General features: G+C 37.9%; 1 protein-coding gene across 2 annotated transcripts in view; it reads left to right on the top strand.

Annotated features, from left to right (window-relative positions):
- Positions 1 to 18,071, top strand: part of ATP6V1H (ATPase H+ transporting V1 subunit H) — a 121,642-nt gene that overhangs the window by 88,037 nt on the left and 15,534 nt on the right. For both annotated transcript variants that reach the window (XM_008706686.2, XM_008706687.2), the window contains exon 13: positions 4,199 to 4,312. In XM_008706686.2, the coding sequence (XP_008704908.1) occupies positions 4,199 to 4,312 (114 nt within the window). The remainder of the gene's footprint in view (positions 1 to 4,198; positions 4,313 to 18,071) is intronic.

Below are 18,071 nucleotides of genomic sequence, written 5' to 3'. Positions count from 1 at the left end.
TTCTTGTCTTAGCTCTTGTACTATAAGTCAGTGCCCTTTTTGAGATTTGTTTAGTGCCATATTTTTTGTGCTTTTTCTTGGTGATTTCGCTGTGTAAAATGGCCCCCAAGCATAGTGCTGGAGTGCTGTCTGGTGTTCTGAGCAAAAGAAGGCTGGGATGTACGTTATGGAGGAAGTACATGTGTTAGATAAGCTTCATTCGGGCATGAGTTATGGTGCTGTTGTCTGTGAGTTAATTGTTGATGAATCAACAATAGATGTTAAGCTGGCTTTACACAGGAACATGTAAAACAAGGCTATGTATCGACAGGTTGATGGGAATGTCATGACCAGAGGCTTGCAGGAACATAACCTGTATTTCCCCCAGAAGTCTCAGTATTCACTAAATCAGCGTTCATGGTGACTTTATAGAACACAACTACCATAAATAATGAGAATCAGCTGTATTTTCCATGTGTTGGAGGATCCAGATGGGGCCCAATAAATAATTCCCTTCCTACTTGCCTGAATTCCAGACTATTGAGAAACTTGACAAAGGAGATAACAGATGGAGGCCAAAATAGAATCTTCTTTGAGAAAGTCAGTAATAGACAGATGGCCTTCCTATTACTGAACCCGTTGGCCCCAGATGGCACTGAACGAGTGTGGAAAAGAAAAGAGAGAGTGGATGTGTGTGTCATGGATTCCTGCTTGCAAACTCACCGCGCACAGAAGTCCCCTCTGAGAGGAGTAGACAAGGGCAGGGGGAGACAGGGGCCTTACCTTAACTAGCCGGAGTAAGAAGCCAGCCGTGCCAACCTCCCCTCCCCCCCAAAGTAGCTCATACATACTAATAGTAGATTGGTTGGTTGAATAAGAGGTTGTGGTGAAATAAGAATGTCTTTAGATTGTTCCCCCAAACTCCTTTAAAACTTACTCAGGGATGATAATCTCTTCATGCCTTTGGATGAAAGCCTAGCTGGGTTACTTTTCCCCTCACAGTTCTATGGTCATTCTAAATCATAAAAAGGGTTTGGTTTAAGACATTTGGTAGCTCTTCATGCTACTTATTCAAAAGTAGGACTTCTGTCTTTTATCTGTGATGCCCTCAGCAGGTGCAGGCCCACAGTCCTTTCTCTTCCTGGCTCTGTATCCCTGAGCTTACCTACTGTTGCCTCAGTCTTCCTAAGGCTGGTGAATGGGGAAGGAGGAGGCGACAGGAAGAAGCAGGGGTTTTCTTACTTGCTATTATTGATGGCTGCTTTATATTCTCCCACCTTGGTAGATGTCTGAAGCTGATTGTTTCTCTTGGGAGCACCTTTTTGGGTTCATTGGAGGTACCTCTTCTGGGCCATTCACTGCAGGCCCCCTAGGCTGGGATGAGCCATTGTTGTGTTTCATCTGGCTCATGGTGCCACTCAAACTTCTTTGCACCCCTAGGCTCTGGGAATGTCAGCTGATCCTGACACAGCTCCCTCTACTTTGCTGCTATGGATTACCATGGCCTCTCAGGCTTGGGCCACTATTAGGCACCAGGCTGCTGTCTTCCCAGCTGCAGGCAATACATGCCTGTCTCTGTGTGTGGTTTCCTTGACATGGGGTTGAAAGTCATCATCACCTTTTTCTTTTCTGCAGGGCAGGGACCTACTGTGTGGTCCGTCACGTTCCACAGAGTGCACAAAAATCATCCTTCCCCTTCCTGGATCCTTTAATATTGGACAGAATTCCCCAAGGGGATTAAAACTTGGTAGAGTTCTTTATAAAATCTGTATGTGATGTTCTCTCACAGATTGACTTCAGTGTCTGATATCTGTTGATTTGGCATCTTAGTGATACTGAGGCAGGAGTTCCATATTATTATCATCATCCCATCTGTACATGTATAGCTATTAGTTTCAGCAGTTCCACAAAATTAACTTGATTACAAGGATGTTAGGTAAACCGATGTCTAGTTAAATCATCCTCTTAGATCAATATTTTCTATTGATGTGGCAGTGTATAATTCTAAGCGCATTTGAGAATAAGGCACATTGGACCTTGTGACTTTCTTTTTCCTGAATGTTACTCCTGATTTGTATATTTTTCTTTTAAATTTCTATTCTCCATCATTAATCCCAATTGCCATCCTAGACTACTTAAAACTCTTGAAAGAGTTAATAATGGAAAGTGCAAAGATGAACAACTGGCAGATAGTAAGTGCTGTGCAAATGTAAAGGTTTACTTGTCCTTTGATGATGTCATTTACAAAAATAAACTGGATGATAGTGGATATTATTATTAATGTAGTATATATTAAGAAAATATAACCTAGTTAATAGGATGAGGACTTTCTGTCTTGAGCCCTGGGAACATAGGGTAAGCAACACCATGCGTAGTTTGGCCTTCATGGATCTTCTTGTATAATGAGGAAGACAAATTTAATAATTCAGAAAGCCATTCAGGTGCAAAATTGCAACTCAGATGAGCACAAGGAAGGAAAGACACATAGTGCCATGAAAAGGGCATATTTGAGGGATTAATACAGGCAGTGAGAAGGCTTCTCTGAGGAAGTGACAATTGAGGCAAGATCTGAAAGATGAGTAGAAGTTATCTGTTATATAGAGTGGGATGTTATATGAAATGGTAAAGCTTCTGGGAGAGAAAACAGCATGTGCCAAGAGCCTGGGGCCGAAGGACCTAAAAGAAGGCCAGGAGAGTCAGAGTGCAGAGAGCACAGGTGTGTGACTGTGACTCCAAGTCAGACTGTGAAGGACCCAGTTAGCCATTCTTTTAAGCAGGGAAAGTGATAATTCATATTTTTGGAAAGACCGCTTTGAGGAGAATGGATTGAAAGGGAGCAGCCCCTGTGTCCTCATCACCACCATCACCAATGTCATTATCATTATAGCAGCAGACATGGGCTTACCATATTGCAGATACCTGGGCTTTATGGCCTTTGGTTTTCACAGCAATGCCATAAAGGAGGTGTCCTTGTTCCCCTCATTTGCCAGGAAGGAATTTACCCGGTTAAATGACTTAATGTAACCTATCCGATAAAGAGCAGAGCTGATGTTAGATAAAGTAATGTTTCAAAGCACAGTACCTGGCACATAACAAGCACTCAACTGATGTTTGGTTATAATTATACTGTACTTTCCCCTCAATTCATTTTTTTAAAAAAGATGCTTTAAAAATAAAGTTTAAAAAGGTATACAGATAAAGCCTCTGTCTCACTCTTGACCCCCATACACCCATCCTTGAGACTGTATGCAACTGCCAAAGGCCCTACTGCGTTATTGCTGACTGTGTAGTGGTGGTAGTGTTGCCCACCAGATGGTGTGGGCCTGAGACTCCACAGCTCTAGCTGCAGCCATACCCTTGCAACAGAACAGAGAACTTCTTTCTATTCATGAAGCAAATCACCATTTTCGCTTTACTTTTGCATCTATAGTAACTGTATTTTTCAGGGTGTTAGGGGACACAGTGATAGAAATGTCAGTTGTCAATCACCTTGGCGCTCTTGACAGTAGGAATTTTCCCCTTTGTTTCACTGGCCAGGAGGTCATGTGGCATATTGCATCATTATAAGAAAGGGCAGATATCTTATAAATCAAGTCTTTTTCAGGAAATTAACATGACTTCTACTAGGTGGTTTTTAACCCTGTGTTCCCTGCTGTCTGCATCTGAGCTTTGCTCACAGCACGGCAACTGGTGGATTTAATACTGATCTGATATTGTTACAGACATTAGGTGGTGTTCAGTATACTGCTTTTAAGTAGGCCAGAAATACTGGTAATAAAGTTTTAATACTCAACAACTTAGAAAATGGTACTCTATACGCAACTAATGAATCATCGAGCCTTACATTGGAAACCGGGGATGTACTGTATGGTGACTAACATAATATAATAAAAAATCATTAAAAAAAAAAAAAAGAAAATGGTACTCTAGAATACTACAACAGTCTGTGAGGTATCCAGTTAGATGATACTTGCCTGGATTAGGAAATGAGAATAACAGCTGGATTCCCCAGTAGGAATTCAAAAGAGAAAATACTGAATATGTTAAATCTGTGATTCAGGAAAAATGATATAAAAAAAGACGTGTTGGTTTACTCACCTATATTGTAACTTTTCTCTTTAAAATCCTTTGGCACGTTGGTATATGGGCTCTCTGCCAACTAACAGCATGAGTCAGCAAGGAATTGCAGCATCTTCACAAAGTGGCTTCTGTTCCGCAGGGTCATTGAACAGCTTGGTGGGAAGCAGCTGGTCATGAACCACATGCACCATGAGGACCAGCAGGTTCGCTACAATGCTCTTCTGGCTGTGCAGAAACTCATGGTGCATAACTGGTATGTGCTGACTTTTTCTTTCCTCTCCCACACTGATCTGCAAGCTCTCACTTGCCCCTTCCAAAAGTTCTCTGATAAATGCACTGATGAATGATAGCTTTTTAAATCAGCAATTTTGTTGAAATATCTAGAAATATATTTTAATAATCGAGAGCAATGATATCATTTTGGAAAGACCAACTGCCCTGATGTTCTCAAAAAGTGTGTATTCAGAGTACTGATATCAAAAACAATTCCGGAAGTAACTACAAGGACATTTGTGGCTTAAGGGAATCCATCTTTTTTGGAGTTGAATGGAGTCCAGTTGGATTACTGATCAGAGGCTTTACAATTTTGCATGGTCTAACTATTTAGCATATGGTTAACCTGAACAGTTTTTACTGTTTCATGTGAAAACACTTTTAAAAGCTGATTGATCAACTAAGATTCAGCTCTCACATTTCCTTCATTATAGCCTTTTGCTTTTGAAGTAGTGAAAGTCCTGTTTTTCTCTCATTTGTTTTTATTTTTTGAATAAAAATTATTGACCTTTTTGTACCCACTTAAAACAAGATAAATCGAAGAGTGACTATTTAGATATAATGGTCAGCCTTTTGTGTCCGTGATGGAACAAACCAGAATTCCCTTTGCTATGGCTGTTTTTCACTGTGGGTTGGGTGTTGAGTGCCTCCAGTAGCTCTACTGAACAGTTCATGTACCTCTCTGTTCTTTACCATTTGGAAGGATGCTTTGGGGTTGGGCTGTTTTGTTAAAGCACAGCAAACAAATACACATTCCTAGTAACTGACAATACCAGTACCAGTACTTTCAAAGGAAAGAATTAATGGTGCCTTGGAAGGAGTGCATTTGAAAGATGCAGGCAGTACAGTATAGGGGACTATCCAGGAGCACTGCTGTGGCATCATATATGAAATATTATGATGTTGCCATTTAAGCACTTTTTTTCCATAAACACTGACATTTATGCACTATTTCTGTAACCACCTTTTGAGCACTTTGTACCCTGTGTGAAATGCTGGGCTAGAGACATGATGGAAGTAGGTGCAGCTTTACATAGGATGAGTAGAGAAGGCCTCTCTGAGTAGGGCAAAATAGCTAAGCTGACACTGTAATGGTAAGGAACCAGCCATACAACCCAGGTGCTAGGGGTAAGCATTTCAGGTAAAGGGGATGAGAGGGAAAGGGCTAGAAGCTTGGCTTCTTTAAAAGCAATGTCTGGGGATACTTGGTTGTCCAGAGACAATGAGGGGTGCTGGTGCTACTGGTACAAGTAGGTAGAGGCCAGGGGTGCTGCTAGACATCCTACAATGCATGGACAGCCCCCCACCACAAAGAAGTGTCCTACCCAGTATGTCAATAGTGCCAGGCTTGAGAGACTCTAATTTGAGGGTGGTATGAGGGCCAGCATGGAACAAGATCGGAAAGGAGAGGTTGTCAGGGAGCCGATCATGTAGGGTCTTGTGGGCTACCATTTGACTCTTCCTTTTACAAGATGAGTTGAAAGCCATTGAAAGATTTTAAAATGGGAGAATGAGACGATTTGATATATCTTTTAAAAAGATCTCTGAGGCTACTCTCTGGTGAATGGATTGTACACAGGTAAGTGTGAAAGCAAAGGACCATTTTAGTAGGTTCTCATTGTGATTGAGAGTAGAGATGGCTAGTGACTTGGATTAGAACACTGAAAGTTGAGGTAACAAATAGTAGATGTGAACTTGGATAGATTTCAGAGCTAGTGCTAGCCTCGCTTGATGGACTGAAAGTGTTTTTACTTGCTTTCATATACTCAGTGCAAGAAGAAAGGGATCAAGGCGGAGGGCACTCAAATGTCTTTTATATCTTTAGCAGGAGGAAAAAACTTTTTAAGGGTGTCATTGAAAACAGAATACTTGACTGGATTTCTCTCCTGGTTTTACTTTACCACGGGCCACATTTTCAACACGAATTATTTAATAATTTCATATCTCTTGGTTTGTTTATGCCTCTTTCTTGAAATTAGTTTAAAGAATGTTGGCATTTAGTAGAGTTTGAGGCTGCTGCTGCAACCAGCAAACTTATATTTGCCTTCTGTGAAGCACAATTTTACTTTCCCTTTTTGTTGAAATTAAAGTTGCTGAAGTGTAAGTCCTATTTTTTTAATAAGAAAAATTTATTTTAATAGTTCTTTCTCATGAAGGATTTATTCTTGGGTTTAGGTTTTGGTTTTTTTTTTTAATGTATATTCCTGATGTAGAAGAAAAGGTGGGTATGAGATAAGATGTTAACCTTTTTTGTTTGCTAGTGGAGACAATTTTTTGGTTGAGAATTTTTGTTGTTTAAATGATCATGTATTGAAGATGACACATTTGCAATTGGAATATTTTCCTTGAATTTAGGAACTTGATTTAGTTTCTCAGTACATTTTTCAATGTATGATTACGAAAGAAAAAGTAAATGTCTTTGTAGCCAGAAACTGGTTTCTTTGCTCTCTGTCACTGACTAGCTGAGGAGAGAATATCCATTTTCCTCCACTCTAATTATGTGCTAAGCTCTTTTAACTTTGTTGGAATTATGATAAATCTCCTTTGATGGAGAAGCTTAATGTCAGTATTTTCCTACATTCTTTTTAAAAAAATTTTCATCTGAAGAAAAATTTCGTTGTGACATATACATTTCCATGTCTCTTTGTGCCAGAGAATGAAAATTGCCCAAGTTAATAGCAATTTATTTGCATGTCAGATTAACATGAGATCGAATAGAATGCAATTTGGAAAGTAAATCTTCTGCAAAGTATATCCCCAAATGTAAAAGGGATTTTGAATCTATGTCTTTATGCAGGTATCTAATTTGCCTTCATTAAATCATGCTGGTGGACACTTCCTTTCTACTTGCCTAAAGCAGACTCTCTCCCCCCACCCCCGAAAATATGGCACTGGTGTCCTGAAGATGTTTATTGATTGAATCTTACAAAATTCTCTTGGAATTGTTTATTTTCACACCAAATACATGAAAACAAGAAAACAGTTGATTTTGTTTCCTTTTAGCATTTTGTTTTAATTAAAATGAGTTTCTATAAATGATTTATGTTAGTACCATATAGTGAAATAAATTAGTTGAACATAATTAAAATATAATAAAAGTAGAATGAAAGTCTGCCTGAATGGCAATAGCAGCTTTTCATGACATTTTTGCATGTTTATCTGTACTCATTGTTTTGCTCCTAGGCCACACTTTCAGATTTCCCACACACTCAGGATTTTCTTTCACTTTTCTACCCTACATGATTTTTAGATTTTTTTTTGATGTTGCATTCCTCCTAAAGCTTCTGTATATAAGACTAAATCATAATTTTGGATATGGTAAAGTAATATTTATGTTTTACAGCAAGGAATTTTTTTGTTTTAAATATAAGTTTAAAATTACATTTTAAGTATAAATTGGATACTTATAAAATCATAGAACTGAGCTGTCTATAGATTTTGATTTTGATTCTTATTTTAAGGAGTTAAATATTAAGCTTTTGGTAATGTAGAGATGGATTTGAGTTTATGTAACAGGGAGTACAGAGTTGTGTATCATGTGAAAATACTTAATTTTCACGATTTTATGGTTGATTTCAAAATTATCATGAATTGCAGGTCTTAGCATAGCTAGTGTTTCTCCCCTTTTCCTGTGTTTACATGGAATGATGGGAATACAAAAACCCTCATTGATGTGGGTGGGGAGTGGATGGGGGCTGGAATCGAGTTGCCGGGGATGGAGAGGACGGTCGGCACACACCCATGTCTCCTCGGTTCGGGAGGTCTTGAGCACATCAGTCCTGCTTACAGCCCTCCTTCTAAATGCTCTTCCCTTATTGGCTGTGCATTCGTGCTGTGCCCCTTGTTCTTTGATGAGCGCTGGATTTTTATATTAATAAATTTGCCAAAATATATAAACAGTGACAATGTACTCTAGAGAACTTTTATATATACCCTCAGTTTATACTTTATAATTCAACATCATAAAATGTCATCATTTTTCTCCTACAGAATGATTTTAAATGTAATCAGCCTCTAATTCAGAAGCAACAGTATGTGCATATGGACAGCTCAGGACTTCAGGAAAGAAACACTGAATTTTGTAGGTAGAGGATCTCATGTAGAATTTTCTATTTGTTTCTAGATTATTTTTCAGTCTTTTTTAAAAGCAGAATAATAAGTTGTAAGAGTGTTGTTCTCTCCAGTTATTTTATGTGTAGGTAAATAATAGAGAACTCACCAAGCCAAGTGTATGAGTGATACTACTTTGTTCTCTGATGTTTATGTCTGCTTAGAATATTAGTTATTCTGTAGGTACATAGCCATAAATACAGTGATTAAAATAGTTACTTTTGAACTGTACTGAAGGAAATAAAAACTTATGTGCATTAGTCTTTTAGCATTAATAATCATGTTACTAAAATATTCCATGTGATTTTTAATAAGCATATAACATTTCCAGATTTAACATTTTCCAGGATTAATTTAGAAAATTGTGGCCACCCTTTGGGTGCTTGGAATTTTCCACATTATTCATACAGCATTTTTAGTGGAAGAATCTTTGAAAATGTCTTTAGTATCATGTTCGTGTATTTTTCAAAAACAAATATAACTCGATTGAAAAATATATCAAAACCAGTTCCAAGTAAAGAAGAATTCTTTATAGCCCATTGTCTCACCATCAAGTTGGTGGCTAAAGTTGCTTCTACTTTGCTAGTTAGAGATGTTTGAGACTGTACTAAATTGTCTGGACACTACGTACCACTTAATTACAATTGATTTGGAGATGCCAGCATAACATAAATCTTAAATTGTTGCAAAGTACCAGCCTAGATAAATGTTTGGAAGAGGTAGATAACATTTGGACAGTAAAGAATATAAAACCAATGATGGATAATGGAGTCTCTGTACTTTATAATTAAGTATAAAATCAAATGCAGATTTCACGCATAAGTGCATGTGACTAGTGTATTTGTGGATCAAATTCATGTTTTGGTTTTGTTTGATTAGGGTTGGCTTTTTATTTTTTTATTTTTTTAAAGATTTTATTTATTTATTTGACAGAGATAGAGACAGCCAGCGAGAGAGGGAACACAAGCAGGGGGAGTGGGAGAGGAAGAAGCAGGCTCATAGCTGAGGAGCCTGATGCGGGGCTCGATCCCATAACGCCGGGATCACGCCCTGAGCCGAAGGCAGATGCTTAACCGCTGTGCCACCCAGGCGCCCCTAGGGTTGGCTTTTTAGACAGACAGACACCTGATTGGCGTTTTGAAGGATCAGTTAAGCATGGACAAAAGAAAAGCCTTGTCTAATAAGGGGAGGCAGAGAAAAATGAACTAACTTGCTTTTGCTTTTAAATGCTTTTTCTCCTTTCTCTTTCAGGGGGTGGGACAGTTACATTCATGGTTATATATATATATATATTTCATTTCATGGGCTTTGTGTGTTTGTGTGTGTGTTAAGTAATAGAATAAACAAATAAATAAATAAATAAAGCTCAATAGAATAGAGTATCCCAAAAATTCATCTGAGAGATTTAATTAAATTTTTGAATTATTTTCTTTTAAGTATGTTTCCATTTAAGTATGTCATCCAGACATTGCCTCTTGATGGGGAAAAAAAACTCACGGGTAACAAATGAATCGATAGGTTTTCATCACCACTGAAATTTTGAGGTATAGATTAAAAAAATGGTGATAAGCCTGTCATCTTAACAAAGAGAGCTTTTAATGTAAATATCCTTTAATTGCATTTTTATAAAATTTCCTTTTTAAAAGAATTATACAGGCATGCATTAGGTACCTACTATGTATCTAACCCTCACCATGAATTAAATAGTGTTCACCACCAGTCCTCACTTGTTATTTTTAAAAATGAATTCAGTCAAAAGCTACCAAAGAGTTAATATAGGGGCCAGCGATGTTCCTAAAAGATCAGGTTTCTTGGACAAACACAGTGTCCAAGTTCTAGAACATTTCCCTTTAATTCTCTGTACCTCCAGAAGCTTCTTGCCCCACTTTCCTTAAGGGCAGGTATTTGCAGATGCCTGAACAAAAATAGTGTCTTGGATGACAGTTTCCCCTGCCTTGCTAAACAGCCCAGAAATATCTTATGAGAAAACATTTTAGCATTTGTTTAAACACTGTGCTGTTCTATTTGTATCCAGTTACTTTCCCAATTGAGGGAGTGTTTACTGTTATCTCTGTAATTATTACTCTTGTCTCTGGTTTAGGCATGGACAGGAATACTTATTAGATGATTGGTATGTGCTAAAATAGGTAGGAAGTAGAAAATAAGGGCATAACACACAGGTTCAGTGCAGTGTCATGAGGGCTGTGACAGAAGTATGAGTCGGTGTCACTGGAGCTTGGGAACTGTGCCTCATCTTTCCTGGGTCTTCAAAAGGGAAGTTTTCCTGAGGAGTCGATGCCTGTGCTAAGTCTTAAGGATCAAGAAGGAGTTAGTTGGTGAAGATGAGGCTAGAGTAGAGGGAGGACTTCTAGGCAGAGGCATTCTGTCAGCATGCTGTATGTGGGAAGCCCCAGGGGTGTCACTAGAACAGAAATTGGGAGCCTGGGAGTGGCTGAACTATTGCTAAAAGGTCACCTTTGAGGTCACGTGCTGCGTCCAGTATTTCAGGAAGATTTAACACAACCACAGTAATCTGAATACCAATTTTATTTCTTCTAGGATTTTTTTTTTATTATGTCAGGGATTTCTTTTTCTCATGTAATGTGAACTGACCTTGTTGGCAAGTCCAGAGCTGGTATAGCCAGCCGCTCAGTGAGCAAGTGAGGTTATAAAAGAACCAGGATTGTTCAGCTTCCTGCTCCCCTATCCCTAGGATGTAGTTTTCACCTTCCTGGTTGCAAAGGAGAAGGGAAATATGAAAAGAAAAAAGTTTTATTTTTTTTAAACGTTTTAATTGGAAAGAACTTAAGCTACTGAAAAGTTGCAGGAACAGTACAATGAACTGGTGCTTTTTTCCTCTAGATTCGCCACTTGTTGACATTTTGCTGCATTTGTATGTTTTCTTTCTTTCTCTGTCTCTGTCTTCCTGTCTGTCTCTCTGAAGTATTTTGAGACTAAGTGGCAGCCATTATGACCCTTTAGCCCTAAATGCTTCTACACGTAACTCCTAGGACCTGGGTTTCTTACATCACCATAGCACAATGATGTGCTCCTGTAATCTGTAGCTCATATTCACATTTCCTTGTCTATTGTTTGTACTGTTGTCTGTAGCAAATATGTTTTGTCCAGTCCAGGATCACACACTGCATTTAGTTATCCTGTTTCTTTAGTCTTATTGAAATAGAACAGTTGTTTGGTGTTTCTTTGTTTTTTTTAGCATGGATATTTTTTGTAGAATGTCCCTCAATGTCCCTGATGTTTCTTCCTGACTAGCTTTAGGGTATGCATTTTTGGCCGGAACACCACAGAGGTTGATGTCATGTTCTTCTTAGTGTTTTTATCAGGAAAGCTCTTGAGTCAGTTTACCCTATTATTGGTAGTGTTAACGTCCATCTGCTTAAAGTGGTGTAAGGTTTCTCTACTGTAATGAGCTTCTTTCCCCTTTGTAATTAGTAAGTAATATTTGGGGAAGTACTTGGGGACTGTAGATACTGGTTGTGTTTCCCAACAAACTTGCACTCATTTTTTAACATCCAGTGGTACTTCTTGCAAGAGTCAATTATTACTGTCACGATTGCAAAATACCTTTTGGGATTTTATTTTTTATAGGTGTAATGTAATGCCTTTGAAGTCAGCAGTCTGTACTCATCAGTGTGTAGGACACTGAATCTGGAGAAGAGATAATATAACAATCAGTGAAGGATCTTGTGTGGGTTGTGCTGGGACACTGGAGAAGCAGGAGAGAATGGCTAGGCACTTGACATTCCAGAACTTAGCACTCCTGAGTCAGGAAGAATTTTGTCTTATATCTAGTGCTTTTTTCCTTCTAGCACCTAAATACTATTTGATAAGTTTCCCTTCAGGTAGTGATCTTGAGAGAAATGTGACTCGATCTCAGCTTCCTATCATAGTTATTGTTTTTGGAAAATGACATTATACCTTTGATCTTTTCAGGAGTGTTTTTATGATAGACTTTGTAAAGCTATTAGAAAAACATTTCTTAACTGTGCCTTTCATCAGACGATAGTAATAGAGGTTTTTTTTTGCACACCAAGAGTGTTGTGTTTTTTTTAATGTATTAAAACATTAACACGGTTTTAAGAAAGTTTAATCATCAGGTATTTAGATGACAGCAGACATCTGTTTTCTTCAGACATATTAGACATATAAATCAATGAGGTGTCTTATTTGGTAAGGTGGTTATACGTTGATGGTTAATGTGTTAGTAATGTTATTAGTAAAGCATAATTTTGAGACTACTTTTTCATTTGCCTAATTTTGTTTTGCCTACATAAGAGAATTGTGTGTATATGTATGTGTGTACAGATGCATTACATATACCTATTTTTTGTATATCCTGCATGTCAGAATCAAATATATCCAGTTTATTATGTTTTGACAGCCTACAGCAGTTTTGCTATTAAGTAAGAATATGTGTTCTAATTTGTTAACTTATGTTTCTGATAAAATTGAAGGGTGGTAAAAATTTATTCTTAGATGACAGTAAAAAATCTTTGCAGTGTTTTTTGTAGATTGCCAATAGAAGCCACTTGTTTAAATAAAGTGCAGAAGCTGCACAAGAAATAATGTAAGTGATAAAATTATAGAAACAAATTAGCCACTGGAAGGTTCTGTGAGAGTGAAACAGGAATGTGATTGGTTCTAGTATACTAGTGAAAGAGTACCTTTGTAAACTCCAATCTGAACCTCTGTGTATATGTGCTTTACTTCACCAGGAATGGCTTATTTGCAAGAAACAAAAAACCTACTTAAGTTAGCTTAAATATAAGAAACTCTATTATAAAAGGATGTCAGAGTAGCTCACGGAATCCAACAATAGGTGAAGTCACACAGTTTCACTGAAACTGGGAGCCAGAAAGCTGGCGGGAAGCAAGGCACCAACTTTTCCCACCTCCCTTTCCTTCTGGCCACATGGGTTCTCACATCTGTAGCCCATCTGCTTAGTTATTTTCTGTAGGTTGGCTTTTCTGCCCAAGGTTGCTCCATGGTTTCAGGCTAACCCTCAGTGTCTTTGTGATTGTCTACTTGAGCTTTCTACAGTGAGCTGCCTCAGTTTGGGTAGCCTTCCAACTTCCCTGCTTCCTGCTGGGCCTGCTCCTTGGTCACTTGTCTCTTCTGTACCTGATGAAGGAGGAACAGGATTCGAATGGCAGTGAGGAGTTGATTTTTTTGGATCTATGAATTTGATATCCTTGTATTATATCCAAAGAGAAATCCAAAAGATAGAAATAGAGGTTTGGAGTTCCAGAGCAAGATGTGAGCTAGAGTTTATAGAGCTAAAGCAGTCATTAGAGGATTGAAGTCATGGCAGTAGATAAGATTACCCGAAAACATGTGTAGAGCGGGCTTTTTCCTCCAGGAGGTTTGGATTAACTCCCTGAAATTGTTTGCAAAAGCCTGTGTATAAATATTTTCTGTGGGCAGGGTCCACGCTTTTCCTCAAATTTGCAAAGGGGTCTGGGATCAAAAGGAGGGTAAGAACCACTGTTAGAGACTGGGACAAAAGTAATAAGGTGTTGACGGAAGAGGAGTAGATTTTACACAAGGAGGGTGGGGGTGGGTGAATGACTGACTGATTGTAACAAGAAATGGCTACAAAATTGGGAGAAAACTGGGAACATGTGCTGTTAGGGAAGCAAAAGAAAGAGAGTATATTTCAAGCAGGATTGAGTCAGTGGTGGGCAGTGTAAAATACTGCCAAGGGGACCAGGAAGGGGAGAAATGAACATGCACCTTGGATGTGACAGCAAGAAAACCATTGGTGCCCTGGGCCAGGGCGTTTGGTGACCGTGAGCAGGCAGATTGCCTCAGGGATGGTGACGAAGTACAGCAAGTCATTGTGGTCATTCCTTCTAGAAGCTTCCTTAGGAGATGGAGGAGGAAGGATGGTGCTGGGGCGGGGAGCTGAGGTAGACAATGGATGTTTGCTGTCATCACTTGTTTGTTTTAGTATAAGAAAAGTTTAAATGCAATCAGAGGGAGTTAGAGTGGAAGAAACTGATGAAGGGAAGGCCCTGAAAAGGCAGGATGGGGTTGTTACTTGGAAAGGTGATTTGGTGGGGATTGTCTACTATTAACTGTGTAGACAAACCTCTCTGCCAGTACTTCTTCTCTTGGTGAGATTAAAACTCTTGTCTGAACCAATTTAGCAAATAAATATTTATTGAAATGAATTGGTAAATTGGGGAGGGTAGGTGTCCAATTGTGCCAACTCTGCCTGACTCCTAAAGCCTAAGTCAAGCATCTTCCCAAATCTTTGTAGAAGTAGACCAATTATGGGTTATAAATATTTTAATAAAGTAAATACAGCTCTCATCACAGCTTTCAAATTTTACAGTTTAAATTAATACTGTTTGTTTCTTTTTTGGGTATCTTGGCTTTTTAAGTCATGTGGGTTTTCTCTTTTGGTTAATCATTTTTCTTATCATGCCCATTTAATGGTAAAGTCAAGAAAATGACTTGTATAACTTAAATAGATTAGTTTAAAAACCTATATGAAACCTATATTAAATATCCATTAAAAGTTTTTCTACAAGTAGTTATTTTTAACCTGGCCATTTCAAGACCTGTTTTTTCTTCCCCTAAGTAACTGTATGTGTTTTATTATTTATCAACTTTCTTTCTTTCTTTCTTTCTTTCTTTCTTTCTTTCTTTCTTTCTTTCTTTCTTTCTTTCTTTCAGAATGCATACACAAGCAGGGGGAGAGGAGCAGGGGGAGAGTGAGAGAGAGAATCCCAAGGAAGCTTCATGCCTAGCACGGAGCCTGACATGGGGCTTGATCTCATGACCCTGAGATCATGACCTGAGCCAAAGTTAAGAGTCAGATGCCCAACCAACTGAACTATCCAGTTCAGGTGCCTCTATTAAATAGCATATATTTTTGAAACACCTTTTTATCATTTATAGTCTCTTTGAAGTAATTTTTCTCACACTTCTCATTATTTTTTTTAATGCCTGAGGATTTCAAGTATACAGAAATTATTTGTTGGGTGATAGCAGAACATGTTAGTTGTTTGGGCTTTTGTTCCCTAAATAATATTCTGAAGTTCCTCCAGGTATCATGGTAGAATAGTATCTATTTACTGTTTGGTAGCCATGATTTACTTTAACCTTGTTGATTTGTTATCTTTGTAGAAATAAAAAAAAAATTAAGTATCTTGGATTTAAAATATTAAATATAGTAAATATATACTTAAAAAAATTGGGACTGTAAGAATAGACATTTTATATTGTGACAAGTAGAGACCAATTAGTTTCCTGAAATAAATTTTTAAGTTGAAGTTTTTTGTTTTAGAACAAAAAAATGGAGCTCCCAATTTGGAGAAAATTGCTAGGAGAAATTATTGTACCTTAATATCATGCTAAATTAGGGTGAATATGATAAATTATAGGCATACAGGTACAGGTTGATTATTAAATATAAAAGCAAATATAGGGGTGCTTGGGTGGCTCAGTTAGTTAAGCTTCCGACTCTTGATTTCAGCTCAGGTCAAGATCTCAGGGTCATTAGATTGAGCCCTGAGTTAGGCTCTCCACTCAGCAGGGAGTCTGCCTGAGATTCTTTCTCTCCTTCTCCCTCTGCCCCTACCCCCTGCCCTCTCCCTCTCTCTCTCAAATAAATAAATATTTAAGTTCAACAAATAAAAGCAAATGTATAGGTTTGTCTGTAGAACAAAATATTTACTACCAAAAATATTCTCATTTGTAGCATAGCACTAGAAAATAGGTAGCTATTAGAGTAGCTGCTATTTTTTTTACTTGAATGGTTTTTGGCACTGTTTTGAATGTAAATTGTGGTCTGAAATGTTTAAAACAAAGAATTTTGATTTCCTCTACATTTTGCTAATGAAAATTTAACTTTATGTTTTCTCCACTAAATGATTTATCAGTGATTAATGCTCTTCAGAGCAAGTTGCTCATAATACCGTGTTTTTAGAAACATCATTTTAATATTCAACTTGAAACCTAGAACTCTTCCCAAATGATAATATAAAAGCAAGTCGTCACATTCTGGCATTTTTTCCCCAGCTATTTTTGTTTGATTTCTGCTCTCCTGTCTCTTTGCTTAACTAGTCTTGAATAATGTACTAATTTCTCAGTTGGGATAAATGATAGTATTATATGATCATAACTTGCTGACTATTTTCTGTGGTGCTTAAGGTTTTCTATCTTGTTTGTTGTTAAACCTTATTTTGTTAGTTTTGGCTGGACATCTCAGTCAGCCTTTGTGCTCATCTCTGCATGGGTGAGAATTAGAATAGACAACACATAAATGATGAACTATCAGGTGGAAAAGGTGTCAAAGACTGCCACATATTGAAGCAGGACACTGAGGAAAATGTCAGAATTTCAGTATTTGGAAAAAATCTGAGTTCCTCCGTCTTCTGGATTTATTTAAGTTTGTAGATAAACTGTTATCTTAGCATATTTTACATGCTAGGTTAATTGACCTAGTCACATACACTTGTGTTAAAGCCTGTTTGTATCTGGTATAGATACTCATATTTTTATTCAAGAGGAGAAATAATGGGAAGGGTAAGTTAATGATAAGCGAATGATATAACAGAGACCCAAAATAACAGTAGTTGAAACACGACAAATATTTGTTCTATAGTGTCTCTCATGAAGGGATGAGGCTAGGCAGTTCAGAGTTAGTACAGAGGGTTCTGGGCTTCTTCCAGCTCAGCATGCTGCCATTCCTAGGGTGTGGCCCTCATCTTCATGGCTGTGGGTGGTGGTGGATGGGCCAGGCAACTAGGAGCCTCCTAGAATTTGCCCCCCAACACTTCTTATACCCATTGGCCAGTACTCAGTCATGTGGCTACAAAGTAACTGGAAAATGAAGGCTTCACTAAAGTCCTGTGTCCTACTGAAGTTCATTGGTTCTATTTGTGAGGAAGAAGGAGAGGAAAAGGATACTGGAGAATAAGAAGTTTAACTCCCAGAACTTAAATCTGCTTATGTAATCTTAAGTATTAAAATGATAAATATGTGTTTTGATTTTGATTATTAGGTTTTGGGACCCATATGACCTACCTCCATTGTCACAGATAATTGAGGAAGCTGTGATTACGTTTGGGGGTTCATGTACTTTTAAAATCCCCTTTTCCTTTTAAGTTTTTTAGAAAAATTCTTTGTAATCCCTTGAAAGTTAATATTTGGTAATCCTTATGGAAATAGGCATTGCCAAAACTTATGATTTGATGTTTGAAATGTTTATGAAATTAAAACCACTGAAGTAGTTATACTACTGATTTATTAGCTGAAAGAACAGCTAGTTGTAGATTTTATTTAAATGAAATTCACTTTAATTTGAAAGCTAGTTTTTGACAGAGAAGGTCGATGATGATAATTGGTAGCTTCATTACTCTTATACTTAAAAAATTTATATTGGACTTCCGAATTTGAAGAAAGCTAACTTTCCTGGTTATTTTTCGGGAAAGTTAGACTGTTCATTGAACAGTAATATAATGCCACTGCTATGTAGAGTGTGACAAGCACATGTTTCATTGTAACACTGTGGGGAAAGGCTGTGTGGTCATGTGGAGAGTGGGCCTAATCTAGGCCTGGGAGGGTCCTGGCAGAAGGGATGTAGGAGCTCTTGGTAG

This window comes from Ursus maritimus, unplaced genomic scaffold (assembly GCF_017311325.1).
Source record: "Ursus maritimus isolate PB19 unplaced genomic scaffold, ASM1731132v1 scaffold_9, whole genome shotgun sequence".
NCBI classification, from domain to species: domain Eukaryota; kingdom Metazoa; phylum Chordata; class Mammalia; order Carnivora; family Ursidae; genus Ursus; species Ursus maritimus.
This window is presented reverse-complemented; position numbering and strand designations above follow the sequence as displayed.